A 22,263-nucleotide genomic window follows, 5' to 3' on the forward strand; every position below is an offset into this window, starting at 1 on the left:
CACAGACTAATGACGTAAGTGTGCAGTTTCCTGCGAAATCCGTCCCGACGGTTCTAAAATAAAATATTAAATATCAACATACCCATTATTATATGCTTAAAAGCTGTCAAAAAAAGTTAGATAGTGTAAAAGTTCCCAACACAAAATGTAAAGAGACACAAATGAAAAATATTTTGACATTAGAGCTATACAAATAATATGAATAGCAAAGCTCAGATCCTTTTGGAGAATTTCATGGGGAATTTTTGAGATTATATTGAGATGTCTGACTTAATGTGAACACAGGTAATAGCTCGTCTTTTTCTCAGGAGAACAATCTGAGAAGCATGAAGACTCCGATTGTTCTCCCATTGGTAGTAGCATTTGAGATTTTAAAGAGATATCATTTGTGTGTTTTTTCCCTCTCATGTGGGTGGCTGTGCGCTCTTCACACTCTAATAAGATTACTCCCACGCCAAGGCAGGTGCATATTCACCAATTTGAGCTCTCAAAATAGATGGCTGCCATTAAGGCGGATGAGACCTCAGAGGCTAGATCGCATTGCCACCCAACTTCGTGATATTTTCTCTCTGTGTGGGAATCCTCGCTTTCCTCGGGAGTGAATTAAAGACAGAGGGCAGCAGAGCTCCTAAACCCGACTGCTCGGGATGTGTTCGGCACTGAGGAGTTTCTGATACTCTCCAGCCGTCTGAGGAGGATTTGCATGGCTTTACAACTCACGCGGTAAGACTTTCTGCGCTTCTTCAATCGCTGCGCAGTAGCGCGTCAAGGAAAGTTAGTGACACTTCGCGCGCAAAGCGACCCGATTTTTGGATTGTTATTCCGATGGTTGACAAGTCGTTGGATGAAGAGGTGAGTAGAAATAAGAGAGGGGGTTATTTCTCTGTGGGTCGACTGCACTGACTGAATCACATTTGGGTCTCGGGTTGCGTGTGATGTGAATAGAATCTCGGTTCTTGGCGCGTAACGGCGTCTGGACATGTTGTGAATTTCTCACAGGAGTCAGACGCGTTGACATGCTAGCAAATGCATTTAGAAGATTTATTGATGAAAACCGGCAAGTGGTTTTGGTACAGTGACTGGCACAGTTTTCCAGCCTGACAAGAGGGATGTGTCTAAAGGATTCCGGATTACCGTATGTTGCTCATCCTATTACGCCGCACATTCCCGCAATCTGTTGCCCCCGCGTTTAATTCATTTAACGAAAGTAAAAGAGAAATTGATCAGACTTATTCAAACATTGACAACAGTCTAAAACATAAGATCCGAACGCATGAAAAGTTTGACTTGCATACACAATATAATACAGTTATTGTTAAATACAATTAAGATCAGATCGCTTTTAAACAACACTCTCATTTTAATTTATCTTTATGACAATGATGGCTATGAACTTATTTCAGTTTTACAGTTGTAACAATTGTAACTATGGCGTTTTGGTGATCATGCTAGATTTTTATAAGGAACGGTAATGGTAAATTATGTTGTTAGTGTTAATGAAAATGATCTGTCTACAGAAAAAAAAAAAAAAAAAAAAAAAGGTGAAAATGTGCAGTTGTTAAGGAGCTATTTCAACCTGACTTGACCCTTGAAAAATGACTTCTGTATGTGTAACCTACTGTAGTTTAGTTGATTTAGTCATATTAAAGAAACCACTTTAGGTATTACCACATGAAGAGAACATTCAAAACATATAAATTTAAGTTGTTCCTTGACATAACTAGATCATGTCAGAATTATAATCGACCAGCATTCAAAAGAGAAGAAACCAAAAAGATAATCTCAATATAATGTCCAAATCTGATATCAATATGAACTCAAACATTTCTTTGGGTGTCATTTTTGACAGATCGATGTGTTTTAACAGTCATGTTAAGTTTGTGGTTCGCACCTGTTTTTTTCCATCTCAGGAACATTGCTAAGATTAGATCTATGGTTTCCAAAAAAGAGATGGAGATGCTTGTTCATGCCTTTAATTCTACACGGTTGGACTATTGCAATGTACTGTACACTTGTTTGAATAAATCTTCTATAGATAGACTGCAAGTTGTACAAAATGCAGCTGCTAGGCTTTTGACTAGGACCAGCAGGAGGTTACACATTACTCCTGTGCTGAAGGCCCTTCATTGGCTTCCTGTTGGTTTTAGAGTACATTTAAAAAATTTGGTCATTACTTTCAGAGCCTTGCATGGTCAAGCACCCTCTTACGTCCAGGATCTATTACATATGCATACTCCATGTCGGTCTCTGAGGTCTTCAGGCCAAGATCTTTTAACTGTTCCCAGAACATGCCTTAAGACAAGAGGTGACCGTGCTTTTTGTATTGTGGCTCCAAAGCTCTGGAACTCGCTCCCTTTAGCTCTGAGAACTATGAGTTCTGTGGAATCTTTAAAAAAAACACTTAAAGACTCATATTTTTGGACAAGCTTTTAACTAACAATTTGATTTGTTTGTTATTGAATTTTTATGGAATCTGATGGTAGTAGAGTTGTGGAGTTGTACTAGGTTTGTACTTGTACAGTTGTTATTTTATTTTATTGTTTATTTTTTTGCAGCACTTTTGTGACCCCTTCCACATATATATATATATATATATATATATATATATATATATATATATATATAATATATATATATATATATATATATATATATATATAAATATATATATATATGAACAATATAATTTCTCTCTGGGGAATGTCCCCATCTCAGTGTTCCTCTAGATAAGTAAGTGTGATCTGACACCAGTGATGAATTCCAAAGTTAGACCATATAGAAGGAGCTGATGTGGAACTGCAAGATCACTAAAGTGAACACAATAAAGTGATGCTGGTCTTCTGATAACCTCTTCTGGAGCACGTATGGCGTCTACCCCTCCTTTCCTCATTAATTATTGACCCCCACCACATGTTCCTCAACTCCTTTGTTATTTGTGATGGTGTCTGTCTCTGTGCCGCAGGTTAGGTCAACAGCTTGTGAGTCACCCAGTGGGTCTATTACCATGACGCCGTGTTTGCCCCTTTTAAAAATTTACAGAAGTAGACATGTGCTGGTGGGTTTTACAGTAAATTAAATACTATGTGTTTAATGAGGTAATCCAACCTAATCCCCATTTCCTCCAGTGACAAGAATATGTTAGGGATAATGTACATCCAGCTGGTACAGCACAAAATAAACCCAGAAAGAGCTATCAAGTCTCGTATAAACCTGAAGGGGTTTATTTTTTTTGCGATAACAACTATCTGGATGTACATTTTCCTGCTTATTACACGGCTGCTTGCCACACAAGTAAATAATTATACACTAAATATTGATTCGAGTTGAAATATTTTATTAGCTCAGTAAACGCAAAGCTTCCATGAAAAAAAAAACAGTTCTTAGCAAGCAGCTTTGAGCCTAGACAAATGAAGACTGATAATTTACAGTCGTATCATATCATTTGAGGACATGAAATGCATAACATTTTAAAATCTTCCTGTTTATTATCTTATAATGTACAAAGCAATTGTGCTAGCAACAAGATGAACACTTCAACAACATTACCATAGAGCTACTATTAGTACTAAAGTCCTCCAGTTTTATTTTCTTGTATATACAGTCATTAACTAAGGCGCAAGATGGCGCATTTTAGGAAAACGAGAGAGAGAGAGAGAGAGAGAGAGAGAGAGAGAGAGAGAGAGAGTGTGTTATACGAAAGACATGAAGGAAGTGCTGGTCCCAAATACCCATAAGAGTGGTCATTATACAGCATTGCTATTGACAACGGTGATTATTGGGTAATAAATGACTCCGGAATTTCGCAACTGACCTATCAGAATCAAACATTTTAGAGGGCAGTGTAATAGTGTAAATTAAATTCAGTGTATTTAACTCTTTCCCCGCCAACTTAAAAAAAAAAATTGCTAGCTAGCTCCAGCATTTTTGAAATTGCTGAGAATGCGTTGCAGCCTCCAGACGATTTTGTTGTATGACTTATTGAACGTAATATATCAAACAAAATAACAAACTCACTGCTTTTAAACAATAAAAAACTTTTTATTCTGGCTTCACGCATTCTTTTTTTTATCAACACTTGAAGTTGCATAAAAAACATTTTGAGCAAAAAGCTAAGAAAATCACATTTTTGTCAAAGACTACGTCTGCATCGGATTCAGAATGATGATCAAAACATAGATAGATTATATCGTGTCCATCAACACTTCCAAAGCTTCACAGACCTATACCTCATCCTGCGTCGACATTTCATGTGATAACGTTAGGCAGTCTTCTTTTTTAATGTTCATGATGGCATTATTTTACAGATGCATCTGTTTACATTATACTATCGCTTATGCTATAGCAGCTATAACTGTTAAATATGTTCTGCTTCTTCACATGTGTTTTGATCCGGAGATTCTCTCTCTTTCAGAAGATGTGTCATAGCTAGAGATTTTCTTGACCGATTCAGATGTTTTTGTAAGTGTGACCTGCCGATTCCGATTTTCTTTCAAAGAATAGCATATATGATATATATGACAGCATATACAAATAAAAAATTACCTTTCTTCAATGCAAAATTATAATGAAATAAATAAATGCAATAGAATAAAGAGAGATATGCAATAAACGCGGCTTTAAGTTTTTCCTGGTGGGTATACAGTATATTCAGGTAATACAGAAATTAAAGTAATCAAATGTACAATAGTCTTCATTGTAAAAATTAAATACAGATTAATGCTTACAAGTAGATATACAAAAGTTATTCAGTCAACAGCGGAGAGTAATTTTCTTTGTCTTTTGTTCTTTGATTAACATGACAGACAGCAGCAGGAAATTTAGACTGCTGTCACTTTAAGAGCTTTCTGTATGCACGGATCCAATATACTGATACACAACTTGCGTTATAACTTGCGTAACTAACTAGGTTCCAAAACTGACTGTGTTTAACTGAATACTCACCAATACTGGCATTTTAACCATTTTTTTTTTGTGTAATTGGTCATTTGAGTGCAGTAAGCTACTCAGTACTTGCGACTCAAAGGCTGTTTGAGAGGCGGCTTGTGCGCACCACTTATACAGATCAGTAGTGCACGTTTTTAGTGTGAGCGCGAAACCTGCGGGAATTAGTAAAACTATTCGCAATTCAAGCACTATTTTACTGGAGTGAAGGAGACGACTGAGTGAGAAGAGGCTGGTGTGTGTCACTTTGTCGTAGGAGAGAAGAGAGTGAGAACGCACAGCTGACGTGATTGCCTGTGCCGCTGGCAACAAAACAGACCAGCTCGTAATCGAAAAAACATGATACTGACCGTCCAGTTACCGAGCCGGGCCGATCATGTGGAAAATCGTCCAATTGCGGTCCCTGGCCGGTGGATAGGTGCATCTCTAGTCATAGCGCCTTCTACCATATAACAGTGAAAACACGGAAAGCCGGAAAATTCCGTCAATGGCAGGGAAGCATTGTCTCACAAATTACAGAAAATTCCATCAATGGCGGGGAAAGAGTTAATGAGCTAATCCAAACCTATCCTCATTTCCTCCACTGACAAGAATATTACTACATAATTTCCTCACAATATAGCATCAGTTCTTAGTGCGCATATTCACGCTGGCTATTTTGAAATTGCCAATTTGGCCAAAAGCCAAGCATCCATTGCATCCATAGCTACAGTATGCCCTACATGCTTATGATCCTGCATATCTCAGTGTACCCTCCCCAAACGTCTTGGTTTGCGTGGGTTGATTCATTGCTAGGCTGCCCATCATTGTTTCACTGTCTCTGGCTGTCTCATTAAAGACATTGGCTAATAGGATTTATCCTGCTCCGAGGCAACCATAATAAATGCTCATTTAGCCGGAGCACCCTCATCAAATGGGGCCTCTGTAATCAGACACTCAGGGACGTTCGTCCCTCCAATTCAACTCGGCCACCTGGTCTAAACACTGGCTGGAGGAGGCGGCGGCACCGCGGAGGGCTTGTGGGATACAGTGAGCTTGTCATTAGAAAGAAATGACCCGTCTGGGGTTGGCAAAACCTGGAAGGGGAAAAAGTGAGAGGGTTTTGACCCTCTGATGGAGGTCGACCTCTGACAGAACCCTCAGTGGCTTTTACATTTGCTCTTGGGCTGAATTCTGTCAAGGGTTGAGGACCACATGTCTTTCTCCAGACTAAATACTTTTCAGCTTGTAGAAGTTCAGTGGGTTTTATGTCAGATTTGAGCTTGATATTTATAGATTCTTTTCATTTCTGTGCTACCCTTGCAGGTCACAAGCTCAAAATCCAAGGAAAATTTGATAAAAGATACTTCCATGTACTTGTTCACATGCATTTCAAGAGATAGTTCACCCCAAAATGACAACTCGGTCATTATTTACTCACTTTCAAGGGGTAGTTCAGCCAAACTCAAAAGACTTTTATTCATCTTTGAAACACAAATGAACACATATCAACACACAGACATAGAGCTCATCAAATACAGTTAATTGAAGCTCAACCTTGCTTGCTTGTCAAGCAAGAATATTTGAGCTTCTGTTGATCTGCTGATGTGCTCAATGAATGTTCACTGATCATTGTTTACATTTGAATAGAAGCCTAAATTAGATCTGTTCATCATATTATGTGTTTGTGCCACTTCAGACGACATTGCAGTCGGATTAAACCGCTCGATTCATAAAGTATTTATTTTAGGATCTCTTATTGAGTCGTAAAAGTTTTGGTGGAATGGACTTTGATTGGAGGGCTAGAGATCTATTAGGTTTAATTTAAAATATCTTTATTTGTGTTTCAAAGATGAATCAACAGACTTATGCTTTTGGAACATCATCGGGGTGAGTAACTAATGACTGAATTTCTCATTTGTTGGTGAATTTCTTTCATGTCTTTCCAAACCTGTATTTTTTTCATGGAACACAAAATGGAAAAATGTTACGATTGTTTACGTTGTCCCCCCCCCCCCCATATAATGGTGTTAAAAGTGTCATTAGAGATGTCAGTACAAGTTATGCATTATATTCCATATCGTCTGAAGCCACAAGATCATTATTCACTGAAAATCTGGTAACACTTTACAATAAGGTTCCACTTGTTATCTTTAGTTTACTGTTATTCTAGTTAATGCAACTAAAGTTAACAAATGGAACCTGGAGTGTTTGGAGTGTTTCCAAAACTCTTACCATGAAAATATTATTCTCATTCTGAATTTCAAAATGCCATACACACATGGAGCTAATGGTGTTTTGCATCAATGACAGCAAGAGAGTCAGTAAATAATGACAGATTTTTTTTTAAGTGAACTATTGCTTTAATTTACAGATAATGTGCTTGGATGCATCTTTAAATCCTTTGCATGCATTATTACACAGTTGTTTGTCTGGGTGACATCCAAATATAATAAGTCATAAACCCATGCTTATGTCTTTTGAGCCTAAAAGGGTGTACAAATTAATGAGTCTGTCTTTCTCTCCATGTGTACTGCAACATTTGACTAGATATAATGAATCAGCATGATTTATTATGTTCTTTTGTAGGAATGGTTAATAATGTCTCTCTTAGATGAGTAGTAACTAAATCAGTTATCAGTAAAAAAACCACGAAAAAAACAGATGAGATTGGAGATTACACGCTTCCATTAGTTTACCAAGATGGGTTTTCCCATTGTTTTTTATGCAGGGAATTTAGATTTGCATTAGTGACCTGTTTAGTTCTGTAATGGAAAAGAAGTCCGTTTGAAGCCATTTTCATAATTTTCCCATTTCATCCTTCCTTTTAGCATGCTGAACTGAAACATCTGTGGAAATTATCCTATGAATACTTTCAGGAACAGAATGAAGCGAGGAAATAATCAATTCAGCTTGTGTTTGAGGGGCTCACACTGGTTCACATACCCTGCTTATTTTACACTATTGATCACAGAATGGAAAAAAGTAAATAATTTGACCATAAACGTTCTTTTGTGGCAAACTCAATTCATTTGATTCCTCATCTCAGAGCCAGTAACTCATAGGTTCTTGTGTTTTTGAATGACAGGAAAATATCAGCAAATGTAGATAAAACCCGTTAATAATTTATCCTCATTCATAGGCTAAACAGTTTTACTTCAAAGAGGATATAAGCTCAAGAAGCGTCACTCATCACAAGGCAAATAGACAGAGAATAAGTCATGAGCCAGAGGAAAGACTTATTTTTGTTCATTTGCCGTAGCAGATGACGTCCCCCTCTCTAAGAATACACACTGCCTGATTACCTCACACCAGAGATAATGAAAGATGATTGATTTCAGCCACTCTCCTAATGGACAGTAAAACACCCTTGGCAAGATCAGGCCTTTCAAGAACTGTTCATTCAAAAATTCATTATTTTAAAAGTCTGACAGTCATGGTCACTCTGAACATATGACAAATCATTTTTCAGGACTTTATCATGTTAAAAATAACATAATACACGATTGTGTGTGTGTGTGTGTGTGTGTGTGTGTGTGTGTGTGTGTGTGTGTGTGTGTGTGTGTGTGTGTGTGTGTTGTGTTGTTTTGACAAATCATTTTGTCAGATAAATGCCTTAACAAAGTTTAGTGTTGTTCTTCCCTCATATATAAAATATTAAAACAATATTTTTTCCATTTTTGATAGTTTACTTCCCCAAATATCAAAATATCCCCTTCAGACATCACATTTGGCCACTACTGTATATATATTGGTCAAAAGTTTGGAACAATTAAAATGATATATTTCATATTTTTGAAAGAAGTCTCATGCTCACACCAAGGCTGCATTTAATTGATAAAAAAATACAGTGAAAACAGTAATATTGTGAAATTTTATTAAAATTTAAATCTCTTTTCTATTTGAATATATTATAAAATGTAATTTATTCCTGTCATGGCAAAGCTGAATTTTCAGCAGTCATTACGGTAGTCTTCAGTGTCATATGATCCTTAAAAATCATTATGATATGCTGACTTGGTGCTCAAGAACCATTTCTAATTATTATCAATGTTAAAAAAAAGGTTCAAAAGGTGAGATTTAATAAACCAACAACAACAACAACAAAACATTTTATTCAACAAGGATGTGTTTAATGTAAGAAATTTGTTTTTATGAACTATCCATGTAAACTTGTATACATGTACCTGTAATACAGCTACGCAAAGCTATCTAGCGTGGTCAACAGTGGTTGAATGGTATGTTAATTTCCTCATGGCAGAATAAATCACTGCCTCCTGCAGTTCCATCACACTGCATTTCGCCCCTGCCTCATTATGTCCTGACCGTTGTTTTCTAGCTGGCGTGTGGCTGAAGTAATGGTGTACTGTTCCACAGTCAGTGAAACTGAGAGGAGTGTAATGGATTACCTATGTTGACAGGTTCAGTGTGGCCCATTACCTTACTGATCTCTGTCAGAATCCCAGCCCACTCAGTTCAGCATTGAGACGGACTGATTTTAGCATTACCCACAGTTCTTTACTGAAAGTGCTTTCACACTTTGTCTTGCTTGTTGCCAGGAATAAAAAAAAATGGGATCCATCCATCCATCCATCCATCCATCCATCCATCCATCCATCCATCCATCCATCCATTCATCCATCCATCCATCCATCCATCCATCCATCCATCCATCCATCCATCCATCCATCCATCCATCCATCCATCCATCCATCCATCCATCCATCCATCCATCCATCCATCCAATACATGGGCATACAGTTTTTCTCAAATGCATTAAGGCACATTTTATGAAACAGTCTTAACATTTTCTAAACTATAAGTTAAATTGTCACAACTGTTTGCTTGAACATCTGAACTCTATTGCATGTCTGCAAAACGTAGTTTTCAAAACTCACCCAAAACATTTAATTCATGCTTCAAAACCTAGTTATTGTGTCAGTAAGTTCAAAATCAAAAGTGTTTTTGTCATCGTTTGAGCCACACTTGTCAATATGTTTAGGTGTTTTTCACCATGGAAATATACAATATAACAAGAAATTTGTTATATACAAATGTCATGTTCATTTTCTACTTTTTTGTTGACACTAACTGCTTTATACTATACTAGAATGTCACTTTTGTCCACCTGAATGCTCTTATGGATCACACTGAGCTTTTTAGATAAAGATCCAGACAATACATTTTACTTGAAAGGTCAATACTACAGTACACAAAAAGAAATTGGACATTTATACTGTACATTTATTTTTGCAGAAATTTGTAAATGGAAAATTCTTAGTTGCTTGTTCATTTTTACACACCCTATTATGTCTTTCTCTAATATGGAAGCTTGTTTCTGCCACAAAATAAATAATTGCAACTTTTTATCTCACAATTGCGAGTTTACATCTCGCAATCCTGACTTTATTTCTCAGAATTGCGAGATATAAAGTCAGAATTAAGTGAAATAAAGTCGCAATTGCGTGTTATAAAGTCAGAATTGCGAGGTATAAAGTCAGAATTGCGTGAAATAAATCCACAATTGCGTGTTATAAAGTCAAAATTGCGAGATATAAAGTCGCAATTGCGTGTTATAAAGTCAAAATTCTGACTTTTTTTCTCGCAATTGCGACTTTATATCACGCAATTCTGACTTTATAACACGCAATTGCGACTTTATTTCACGCAATTCTGACATATTTTCTCAGACTTTTTTTTTCTTTTTTTACCTCGGAATAGTTTATCTCACAATTCTGTCTTTATAACACGCAATTGCGACTTTATATCATGCAATTCTGACTTTATATCTCCCAATTGAGTATTATAAAGTCAGAATTGCATGATATAAAGTCACAATTGTTTATATCTTTATATCTCGCAATTCTGACTTTATAACACGCAATTGCGACTTTATTTCACGCAATTCTGACTTTATATCTCGCAATTCTGACTTTATAACACGCAATTGCGACTTTATTTCACGCAATTCTGACTTTATATCTCCCAATTGCATATTATAAAGTCAGAATTGCATGATATAAAGTCGCAATTGCGAGAAAAAAAGTCAGAATTCTGACTTTATAAGACGCAATTACGACTTTTTTTCACACAATTCTGACTTTATATCTCGCAATTCTGACTTTATAACATGCAATTGCGACTTTATTTCACGCAATTCTGACTTTATATCTCGCAATTCTGACTTTATAACACGCAATTGCGACTTTATTTCACGCAATTCTGACTTTATATCTCGAAATTCTGAGAAATAAAGTCAGGATTGCGAGATGTAAACTCGCAATTGTGAGATAAAAAGTCCCAATTATCTCTTAAAATGTTTTATTCTGTGGCGGAAACAAGCTTCCATACTCTAACATACATCTTCTTTCATATCTTCATATTGCTCTTGATTGGCTGATTGATAAGATTGTAGGCCATTTGCCAATTTAGCAAACATTCCATGTCATAAATATTTATGGGACATAACATGTCTAGCAGATTTTGAGAACTGACATTTTGACAATTTTCGATGAAAGAATGTTTAGAGGTTGTGAAGAGTTTGACAATTTCTTTGAGAAACAACTTTTCAGTTTAGACCAATACACCATGTGCATTAAGTCATTGTGCAAATTCTAGACAATAATTGTACTGACTATTTTACACACATGTGCAAAATCAATTAGACATTAAAATCTGATATGAACAAGAAACACATCACATTCAGAGATCTTTGAAATTATTGTTTGAGAAGAATTGAGCCAAATCGATTGAGAAAAACTGTAAATAAAGGTTGCCTAGTGGTAACTGGTAGCACTCATGTGCACTCATCTCATAAATGCAAGTATTCTGACGTGATTTGAAGGCAGCATATGTTCAGCCCCTCTTTGTGAAATTGTGGCTCTGATAAGCCTTTACACAGTCAAGCAGGTGTTGTCTCAGTTACTCTGAAAGATTAGGATTGAACTAGAGAGCGCTGTTCTAGACCATTAGCTTATTGGAGGCCTGCAGCCTTATTGTGCAATGATTGTAAGACTGCACACAAAAGCCTGCACTTAGTTTCATGAAATTTCTCGAAACCAAAAAAATTTCGAAGGAAACGCATTTATAGAACTCGCCCCTTGACATATTGTGTCTGCCGTCAATCCGTTGCATTCTCACAGCGTAGCGCTGAAGCATCTCTCATTGATTGTCCTGAGGAAGACCTTTGTATTGAGGAACGCAGGGGAGAGATATGCTTCCGTCCTGACAACAGAGGATGAAATTACATTCATGTCTCCAAAGACTCTTTCAGTTTGAAAGAACAAAGACCATTCATAATGATAGTCAGCGAGCATGGCAGTGCAATGATCAACTTCGGTGTTGAGGGTTTTGATGTTGTACAATTCGAAAGGCTTGAAAGTCTCCCTTTCTCTCTCTGTATGGTTGTCTCTTTTTCTCTCTGCATTGGATCTTTCAGTCAAGTATCTTTGGATTTGCCGTTTTGATTTGATGTCTGGATCACAACAAGTTATATTTTTGTTGCGATTACTTTTTCAAAATAACCTATGTACGTTTTGCAAAGCCATGTCCTGATACCCGAAGGGAATCTGTCAAGATTGTATTACAGATGCCAAAGACTAGCTTGTTCTCAGCTGATGTTCATTCAGCTCATGTCAGTAGTTTATATTTGCAAATGAACTTATTTCCATTCATGCTGTATATCTGTCAATGACGTCTAATGATTTATTTGTGTCACTGAATCTGAATACTGGGACAAAAATAGGTCACAGAATGAAAAATTGCAATTATGTTTTTGTTCAACCAAGTTAGTTTTTTCTTCCCTTTGCTTATTAGCAGACCCATATATGGAAGCTTGTTTCCACCACAGAATAAAGAATAAAAACTAAAAAAGGTAATTGCGAATTTTTATCCCACAATTCTGACTTTTTTTCCTCACAAATGTGAGTTTACATTCTGACTTTATAACACGCAATTACTACTTTATATCACACAATTCTGACTTTATAACACTATTTCTACTTTATATCACTCAATTCTGACTTTATAACTCGCAATTGTGACTTAATATCACGCAATTCTGAGAAATAAAGTCAGAATTGCGAGATGTAAACTTGCAATTGTGAGATAAAATGTCACAATTATCTTTTAAAATGTTTTATTCTGTGGCGGAAACAAGCTTCCATACCCATATGAATTTGTACCTGCAGAACTCATTTGTAATGCTCTAAACCACATGTGTCAAACTCAAGGCCCGCGGGCCTATTCCGGCCCGCCACATTACTTTATATGGCCCGCGAGAGCATATGGGTAATTAGGGATGCAACGAAATTTAGGCTGCTGCAAATTTTGGCCGAAAATAACATTTTCGGTTTTTGGCCGAAAGATACTAAAGCCGCCGCGCCCCTCCGTGTTCGGCGATGGTTTGACTCTGGCTCAGCGTGTTTTATGACTTTGCGTGCGTGTCTGCTTCCGAAGATGCATAACTTAAAAGCGCGTTCCGCTGTGTGTGCGCGCTGTGCTCTCCGCTCCGTGTTCACAGCGCGTTCTGCTCAATGTTCCGCAAGCAACCTCCGTGTGTGTGTGTGTGTGTGTGTGTGTGTTGCGAGCTCTGCTCACGCTCACCGGAAAGGCAAAGTCCGCTAAAAAAAACGTACCGACATGAAATTTCTCTGGACTTGTTTCTTTAGCACAAATAGCACTACTGTGCTGTAACATGGTGTGTATAGCCGTGCAGGTCAACACTGGTAAAATTACACGAATCACGATCCTCTCGTTCACTGGTTCTCTCCCTGCTCTGCTCATGCTCTGATAAAAATAGCTTTGTAGGACTATACTTTATTTTGATAATTGGTCAAAAAATTATTTTGTTAAATCTGATTCTGCTGCATAGAACTGATTGAAGAATAGTATATTGATATTTTATATTATTTTAATATAGGTACCAGTATTAGCCTTTTCACCATTTGTATCACTCCGCTTGTCTGTGTTTGCTTTGCGCCACTTGCATCATTAAGTGACTGTCAGTAAGTGAGTGACTGTCTTTATGAGTGAACAATTGAACTTTAAACTGATTAGTGCCAAAAACATTGATTAACTGAGGAAAGAAACAAGTTGCTGAAACCAATCTTTAATGCTAATATAAATTGCTCATTTGCCTCTGGACACATAAAGATTGCACTGGTTTTTGATTGAAATGTAACATCTATGCAAAATAATCCTTGAAAGATTTCTCATTTAAGGCCATTCCTGTTTGGAATATGTGATTGTGTATTGTCAACAATAAGCAGAAACATTCTGCATTTCCATTTTGTAGTGTGGATCATTCATTGCAACATTTTTCCTCATTCTCATTTTTAAGAATCTGCTTGACAAATAATTTATGCTACTGCCCATTGACATGCTTTTAAAGCTATTGTTATCCAATTTTTTTGGGCCTTTAAACACCTTAAAATGCACATGTAGGTCCGAGAAATCCAAATTTTATCGGGGGAACATGTCCCCGAACCCCCCTAACTACCTCACATTTGAATACGCATGACTGTGTTGTAATGTGTGCAGTGTGGCTACAGTGCCAGGGCTGAATTTTTTAGCCAGTTTGCCCCTGCATATATACAATATACGTTATTCTCTGTATCAAATCATTATTACCCAGCCCCTGATGTTTCGGGCTCATCCCCTGATGTTTTTAAAACCTAGAAACATCCCTGCAAATGCATATACAATATTTGTAACTTAAATAAGTAATAATAAAGAGACAATATATTAACATTTTAAAAGTCTTACAGTTACAACCGGCCCTTTGAGGGCAGCCATAATGCTGAAGTGGCCCTCAGTGAAAATGAGTTTGACACCCCTGCTCTAAACATATGTTTCACATGTTTTTTTATTTTATTTATTAAATATTAAATAGCTATTAATGTTTAAATATTTTTTTAAATATTTATTTTTTGTTTTCTTATTTATGTTCATGATTATTTATTAGATATTATTAAAGTTTAGGCTAAATTCTTGATTATACTTTCAGCTACCAATACAACTGTTGTCCTCTCAGTTCCCATTAACACATTTTATTATGTTTAAATCAATTCAGAAGATTTTCACAATGTCAATCAGTATAGGTACTACACAGATTTTGTTTGGGTCTGCTCATCATCTGCTCATGGATCAACATAGCCAAATTAAAAAAAAAGGAAAAAAGTGTACTGTCATGTCAAATATTATTTATAAATATTGACAAAAATAACATGCAACTTTTATTAAAAACCAGTAATGATCCTCAGCCCCATCTATTGAACAAGGTAGACCCACGGTGTTGGGAAAACCAGGAGTGGATCTGGAGTGAACTCAATTTCAGAATGTTTTCCAAAGGGATGTCATGGTACCAAAATTCCAGTAGTCGGAACCAATACCATTGAAATTTTACGGTTCTCGGTACCAATTTCGGTACCACAGCAAAATCTGTTGGAACTATTTTTCTATTTTATTTAACTATTTGAAAAACATATTAAATTCAATTCAATTACTTTATTTATTATGCTAATCATAATAATACATACAAGCATTAAAGACTACATGCTGTTTAAACGTAAATATTGCTTATACAAAATCCCATGGAGACGTAGCTAAATCTGTACAGTAGCCTAATTATTTCTGTCAATTTCTTCAAGTTAAACCGAACTTTTATTTTTTTTTTAAATGTTTTTTTTTTTTTGATTCTCTAATATTTATTATTTTTTTTTTAAAAATATCCCTTGAATCTCCGGACCCAGAGGCCGGTCTGCCCTTGTGTGGTCGGCTGCCGGCGGAGCCTGCGGGCTTGCCGTCACGGCACCCTGGGGCGTCTATACTGTGGCTGTCAGGGGTCCCACCTTCGGGTTCTCCTCTGCACTTTTCTGGGTGGGGGCCGCGGTTGTCCCTGCGATTGACCCCCTGGGGGTCCCGTGTCCTGGGGGGCCAAGCACGCTCACACATACAGGTGGACACTCAAGCATTCACATTGGTGTAAAAACAGGTGCTCACAGACACACATTGTCTTGATTTGCTGTTGCTTCAAAACTTATTTTGTAATATTAGTTATGTGTGCTGCTCAATAACATTTAACTATTAGAATGTATTGTGATTCATACAGATGTTGGTTGTTGCTACAGTTTCTCTGATGTTGTGTCTTCTGTTGTTTTCTCTTTTTGTCAGCAGGTATCGAAGCAAATTGTCTGTTTTTTGTTTTTTTTTGTGTTTTCCTTGTTTTTTTTTTCTTGTCTTTTTCCTCGCTTTCCCCCCATTTTCCTTCTTTCTCTCTCTCTTTCCCCCCTCTCTGTTGATTTTTTCCACAACCTTTTTTTTTATTCTTTATTTTTATCATTTATTATTTTTATTATCATTTTTTTTATTATTATTATTATTTTATTTTTTTTGTCTTTCCTCTCTCTCTTCTTTCTCTCTCTTGTTTTCTCTGTCCTCTGGCCTTGTCTGTCATAGTATGATTAAATAAAAGGGTATATAAAAACTACATTAAATTAATTAATTAAAGAAGGAAAAAAAAATAATAATAATAATAATATAAAAATAATAATATATATATAAATAAAAAAAAAATAATAAATATTACCGAACTTTTATTTTGACGGGTTGCCGTGAAGACCTTTGAGTTTCTGTGTGTGTATGATATGACGATAGTTTTTTCTCACATTAAATGGTAAAATGCTCATGAAGTGACACTCAGAGTGGCTTTGGAGATGAATTTCATCATGTCATCATATCGGCAAGAGACTGAAAACAGCGCAAGCGTCTCTCGTGCTTCAGTGTGTGTGTGTGTGTGAGGTGACGTTAAATGAAAGCGCGCGTCTGCGCCATTAATTCACACAGAGACAAGCAGAACATGCAGGGTTAATATTTAAATAGTCTTTTTGCAGTTTAATATACACAGACCCTATATACTGTATATCTATATCGGCTACAGACAGTGCTCCACGTAAAAAAGTTAGTCTGGAGCCCCGCGCTTAGATAAAAACACGGAAGCGACTTAAAGCAGCTGCCTATTAGTGGGCAACGAATATACCCGCCGGTACTACAGAAATGCTGGTATCGTCACATTTTCAGTCAACTGTAATGTAATGCCCTTTCCACATTTCACCTGTTATCAGCTACACAAAATCACACAAGCTTAACGGTTGTGCACAATCATGATGTCAACACTGCCATCCAAACAGAAAGTTTCCTTTCCTTTTAGGTAGATACTGTAAGCCCTATGGCCAACAAAAAATTATGATTCTTTCATGTTTTGTTCATCGTGATCATCTTCACAAATCAACTTTTTTGAATTTTGAAGCATAAATACGATCGCCAGAAGTAAAAAGCTATAGGCTACAAAAGAACTAGCCTACATCATGATCACTACACTTCTTACAACTCTTTCAGTCTTTATTTAAAATGCATTTAAAATACCTTACTTAACCCTAAAAGTTTGAGTTAGAATAGTTGGCAAGAGAGCGATTATAAACATAATGTAAATGTGAACTAGTGAGTAGATGAGTTTACCTGTTCTGTGTGATGATATTTAATGTCCCGACAACCTCTGAATGAATGTTTCTCAGATTTAAAAGTCTGTCCATTTTATTATGAAATTTAAACAGTACATTCAAGCTATTTTAAGGCATGAAAAACTTTTTTTTCAAGGAAAACGTTTAAATATGTCATTTTGGTGATCAAAGATTAGTTTTAAGGTATACAATTATTGACTAGAGGGGGACTTTAAGTTAAGCTTAAAAAAATCACAAGGGGATTATTACTGAAGTACTGTATGTTGTATAAAAGAATAAAACGTGAACATATCTTGAGCTTGTGTTAACCACAGACCTTATTTCAGGCATTGGACCAAAACCCTTTAAAAAAAACCATTGACTTCAGGACGATAGAACAGGAGGTTCTAAACTCATTTACAGGTTTTGGCTTACAAACATTCGTCATCCCTACACCACTTTGTTGGAATGACAGGAAGAGGAGCTTACTGATTTATAGTTAAAAAAAAATCAATCCTAAATATATTATGTTTTTTACAAAGAGCTATAACACAGCTGTGAATCTTTGTAAAACAGGGGGATACAATAAAACAAAGACATAATAAAGTGAAATTGTACACTTGTTTAGAACATTGTCATTTCTGATAAAATGGAAGCACCATTTTGTCCCATGTCTCAATAATCAGTATTTTTGAGCACTGATGTCATTCATTAAAGCCTTATCTAAATAATGACTATTGATTTGCTTGCATTATCTAAATTCTTTCAGATGTTACAGACTTGTATCATTGTAAGAATCACTTCTGACTCTCCTCTGATTAGTCATAATATAAATAAATTGACTTTGTACCAAAGCTTATCTTTCCCTTGCATCCAGACCTGCCAAGACAGGTTGGTCTTTGAGTCTTTTCCAGGAAGGAGTTGTTTGACCCCTTAGACATGTTGCAGACTTCAAAGCTGCACTTGTTGCTGTGGATTGTTATGTCTCTCACAAGGATCATAAACACTATCTCTCTGCTCACTTCAAAGGAAAAGGTTATATGTGCAGCAAATGCTTCCTGCCCGCTGTTATTACAGAGAATTTCAGTTTGATGCAACATCCCCAAAGCCAAACTTTCTATTATTTTTATGATGTAAAATGACTTGAGTAATTATGGTGGGGAAATTGACTCAGCCAGCTTCATTGTCTGTTTTGATGCCAGAATTAATTAGAACGTTCTTTGAGTAAACTTCAAAGTCTTGGGACTGCTTTTTATGGGAAATGGTAAATAATTTTTTCAAAGAGATGAAAATCAAACGGTCACTTGGCATCTAAATCCCCCTGTAAGCCCGTCTAAATAGGCCCAGTGGAGGTTGCCAATAGAACGGGTGAAGGTGTCTGCGTGTTACTGTCTTTCTGCGTGGCAAAGTAATTTAATTCCATTTAAGCTTTTATCTGACTCCATTTAATATCTGAGTCCATTTTATCACGACCTCGAATTTAGGTTAGATTGCCAATTGGCTATTGGTCAATTATATAATAGTTTAGCAATACATTTGGTGGTTCTATTTAACTCTTTACTTATATTTTACCCGTTCATATTGGAAGCTCAGAGGTCCTCACGCCTTGTTTAGCGCGGATCTCACGGTCACAAGCTCGCCAGCTTCGGTCACCAAACAGAGGTAATTGCTATATACCTGAGATTGGTCGCATTCATGCTTACACAATCAAAGATACTTTGGTATAGTCCCCATGGACTTGCATACACTTGAATTTAACGTTGCGTTTACATGAGTAGAGGTATGGCCACTAGTACAGATATAAGCTGACCAACATTACTTCTCTAATCATAGCTTTTGATTGGCCATGCCGTGGTTTCCCATGTACACTTATCTAAAGTAACATTAAATTAAAACAGAGGTAAGACACACCCAAATTTAGATTGGTCAAGCAGCATTTGCTGTTCTAAATGGAGGTTCACTTCTTGTCTTTGCAAAACCATGTACACTTGAATTAGTGCCAAATATTAGTTGTCACTAATCTGACGCAGAACTTGCAGTAACATACGAATCCGTTTAATCTACTTGGGAAAACACTTTCAGAGTCAGTCAGAATAAAATCAAATGTAACAATTTATTATGTCAGGTAAATGTCTCATGGCAATTTCATAATCAGTTCAAAGATAATAAATACAAAACATCAAATGCTCTGGAATAAAGAGAGAAGATGCGAACATGACATTATAAAATACATGATGCGGAGTGGCTGCATACACTCACAGGCTAATTTGAGTTACAAATCGCCACAAGCCTTCTTCAGCATCTCCCTAAATACCCAGACCAAGGCAGAAACTTCTTTCACATGGAAACATTGGCTAACAATTGGAATTTGCATTCAGAGTTTACACCTTTTTGGGAGCAGAATGCCATTTGCCTGGAGGAGCCACCCCTCCTCTATGTGCAAGTTATCTCTAAACTCTTAAGAACTTCATTACCTTTTGGTTTACTTCTTTGGGAATGATACATTTGTACCAGTCGCACTGAGACATTTCAAATGATACCAAACATGTATAATACTGTATGATAATTATTCACACTAAACCATATAGATTTTGGGGTGAATATCTGGTGATCTCAGTGTGAGAGAGAGACAGCATGGGGGAGGTGATTGACTCGGGGATGCTAGTTTCTCAAGGGAGAGTCAAATGTTAATTTCCAGGAAGGTCCTTTGTCTTCTCGAGAGTGGTCGTTCCTCAACCAGACTGCCCGGCATTTCTCAATTCTTACACCCCTGAGGTCTGTTATGAAATGCACCGTATTTAAAGGGTACCAATTATACGACATATGACTCATGCATCTTAAATGGTGCGCCATTATGCAGCTCATGAAAGAAGTGTGAAAGAAGCACTTCAGTCATAGAGGAGATCGTAATATGTCTCTTTATGTTGGCAGGTGAGCATGCTGTAATACATGAAGATGCGCCAGAGGTCGTGGCTCTATAAGTGGTTGGGAATAGGCATTGGCGTTCTTCTGCTCACTGCTGTTAGCTATTCTCAAGATTCAGAAGGTAAGTTCTTCCTCATGCAGTTTCCTCAAAATCTTGCATCTCCAGTATTCCTGCTTCTGAGCAATTGAATTTAGATGATGATTTTCCAAAACTCATAAGTTCTGTTTCATAAGCTGGCGAGCTGCCCACATACACAGGCACAGTCCTGATGTTCTGAAACGTAGGCAGCATGATTATGCTGTCTTCTGAGATAACCAATGAAGCATCACATGCATCCTTCGAGAAGAAGAAGAAAATCAAAGAATTCTTTGCTTTAAGCTCAGTCAAAAAAATGATCTAAGATGGCATACAATGTGACAGAAATGTTGATTGTAGATGTAAATACTTACTGAAAAGTAGCAGTAAGTACGTAATAGCGTTTGTAAAATTGCTATTGAAATGAGAAATGCTATCGTAAAATTTTGGCATTAACAGTGTGGTTCCGAGGTTCAATTTTAGCAGTATACAGCAATGTAGCACACTAGGTTTTGGAACAGAGCCCTTACATTTGCAGATATAAAATGAGAATTTTAAGCTTAATTTTGTGTAATTGTTTTTAAAACAAGAAACATTTAAAAACTTAGTTCATGAATAATAGTCTTTAATAAATCCACAAGAGCAAAAGAAAAATCCACATAACATAGATGACACCAGACAAAGAAAACATGAAACACAGGGCTGAAATAACAAGCAGAACCAATAAGATAATTGACTGGTACAGTAAGACAACAGGTGAACGTTATGAGACACACTGGGAAACATGGGTCACAGAAAAACAAAAAACAAAAGGTGATTTAAATTACTTTGAATGTGGCATGGTTGGTTTGAGTATTTCAGAAACTGCTGATCTACTCGGATGATCTTTAGGGTTCACAGAGAATGGTCAGAAAAAGATAAAATATCCAGTTCTATGGACAAAAATGCCTTGTTAATACCAGAGGTCAGTGGAGAATGGCCAGACTGGTTCGAGCTGATAGAAAGGCATCAGTCACTCAAATAACCACTTTTTAACCAAGGCCTGCCGAAGAGCATCTCTGAACGCACAACACATCGAACCTTGAAGCAGATGGGCTCCCACTCCTGTCAGCTACAAACAGGAAACTGAGGCTACAATTCGCACAGGCTCACCAAAATTTGACAGTTAAAGATTGCAAAAACTTGCCTGGTCTAGTGAGTCTTAATTATTGCTGTGACATTCAGATAGGTAGGGTCAGAATTTGGTGTAGACAACATACATGCATGGATCCATCCTTGTATCAACGGTTCAGGCTGCTGGTGGTGGTGAAATGGTGTGAGGGATATTGTCTTGGCACACTTGGGCCCCTTAGTACCAATTGAGCATCATTTAACCCTCTGAGGTCTGAGCTGTTTTCTGGGCCCTGGAGGTGTTCTGACATGCTCTGACATTTGTGGTTATTTCTGTTACTTGTGACATTTTCATGGCTAAAGTCTAATTACACTGTATTCAGCACAAACTCTGCTACAATAATATATCAGCAGCATGTATGTAAAAGTTTGTAGTTTTGAGATAATGACATTTATGCGTGGTTTGTGAAAATACAAAAATAAATTCTCACTGAAATAAGGTCATGAAACCCATACTGATTATTTCTTCACAAGACTTTTGAAAATTGTATCACGTAGCCTAGAATATTTGCTCTAAAACTATGTGAGAATCACCCTGACTGCTCATTCAGAGAAGACAATATATTGATTTAAAAATTTTACGACGTGTTTTGTGTTAGAAAGCAATATGCGAAGGGGCGGATCACCTCATTAATATGAAAGCTTTCCACACCTGAGAAAGACAAAGAACCTCCC

General features: G+C 36.8%; 1 protein-coding gene across 4 annotated transcripts in view; it reads left to right on the forward strand.

Annotated features, from left to right (window-relative positions):
• Positions 1 to 727: 727 nt before the first annotated feature.
• The window catches only part of pcdh15b (protocadherin-related 15b), a 235,274-nt gene continuing 213,738 nt past the window's right edge, over positions 728 to 22,263 (forward strand). For all 4 annotated transcript variants that reach the window (XM_081393091.1, XM_081393093.1, XM_081393092.1 and 1 more), the window contains exons 1-2: positions 728 to 852; positions 20,349 to 20,463. In XM_081393091.1, coding sequence (XP_081249217.1) covers positions 20,367 to 20,463 — 97 coding nt within the window. In that variant the 5' untranslated portion in view covers positions 728 to 852; positions 20,349 to 20,366. The remainder of the gene's footprint in view (positions 853 to 20,348; positions 20,464 to 22,263) is intronic.

This window comes from Scardinius erythrophthalmus (assembly GCF_964197995.2).
Source record: "Scardinius erythrophthalmus genome assembly, chromosome: 18".
Taxonomy (NCBI): domain Eukaryota; kingdom Metazoa; phylum Chordata; class Actinopteri; order Cypriniformes; family Leuciscidae; genus Scardinius; species Scardinius erythrophthalmus.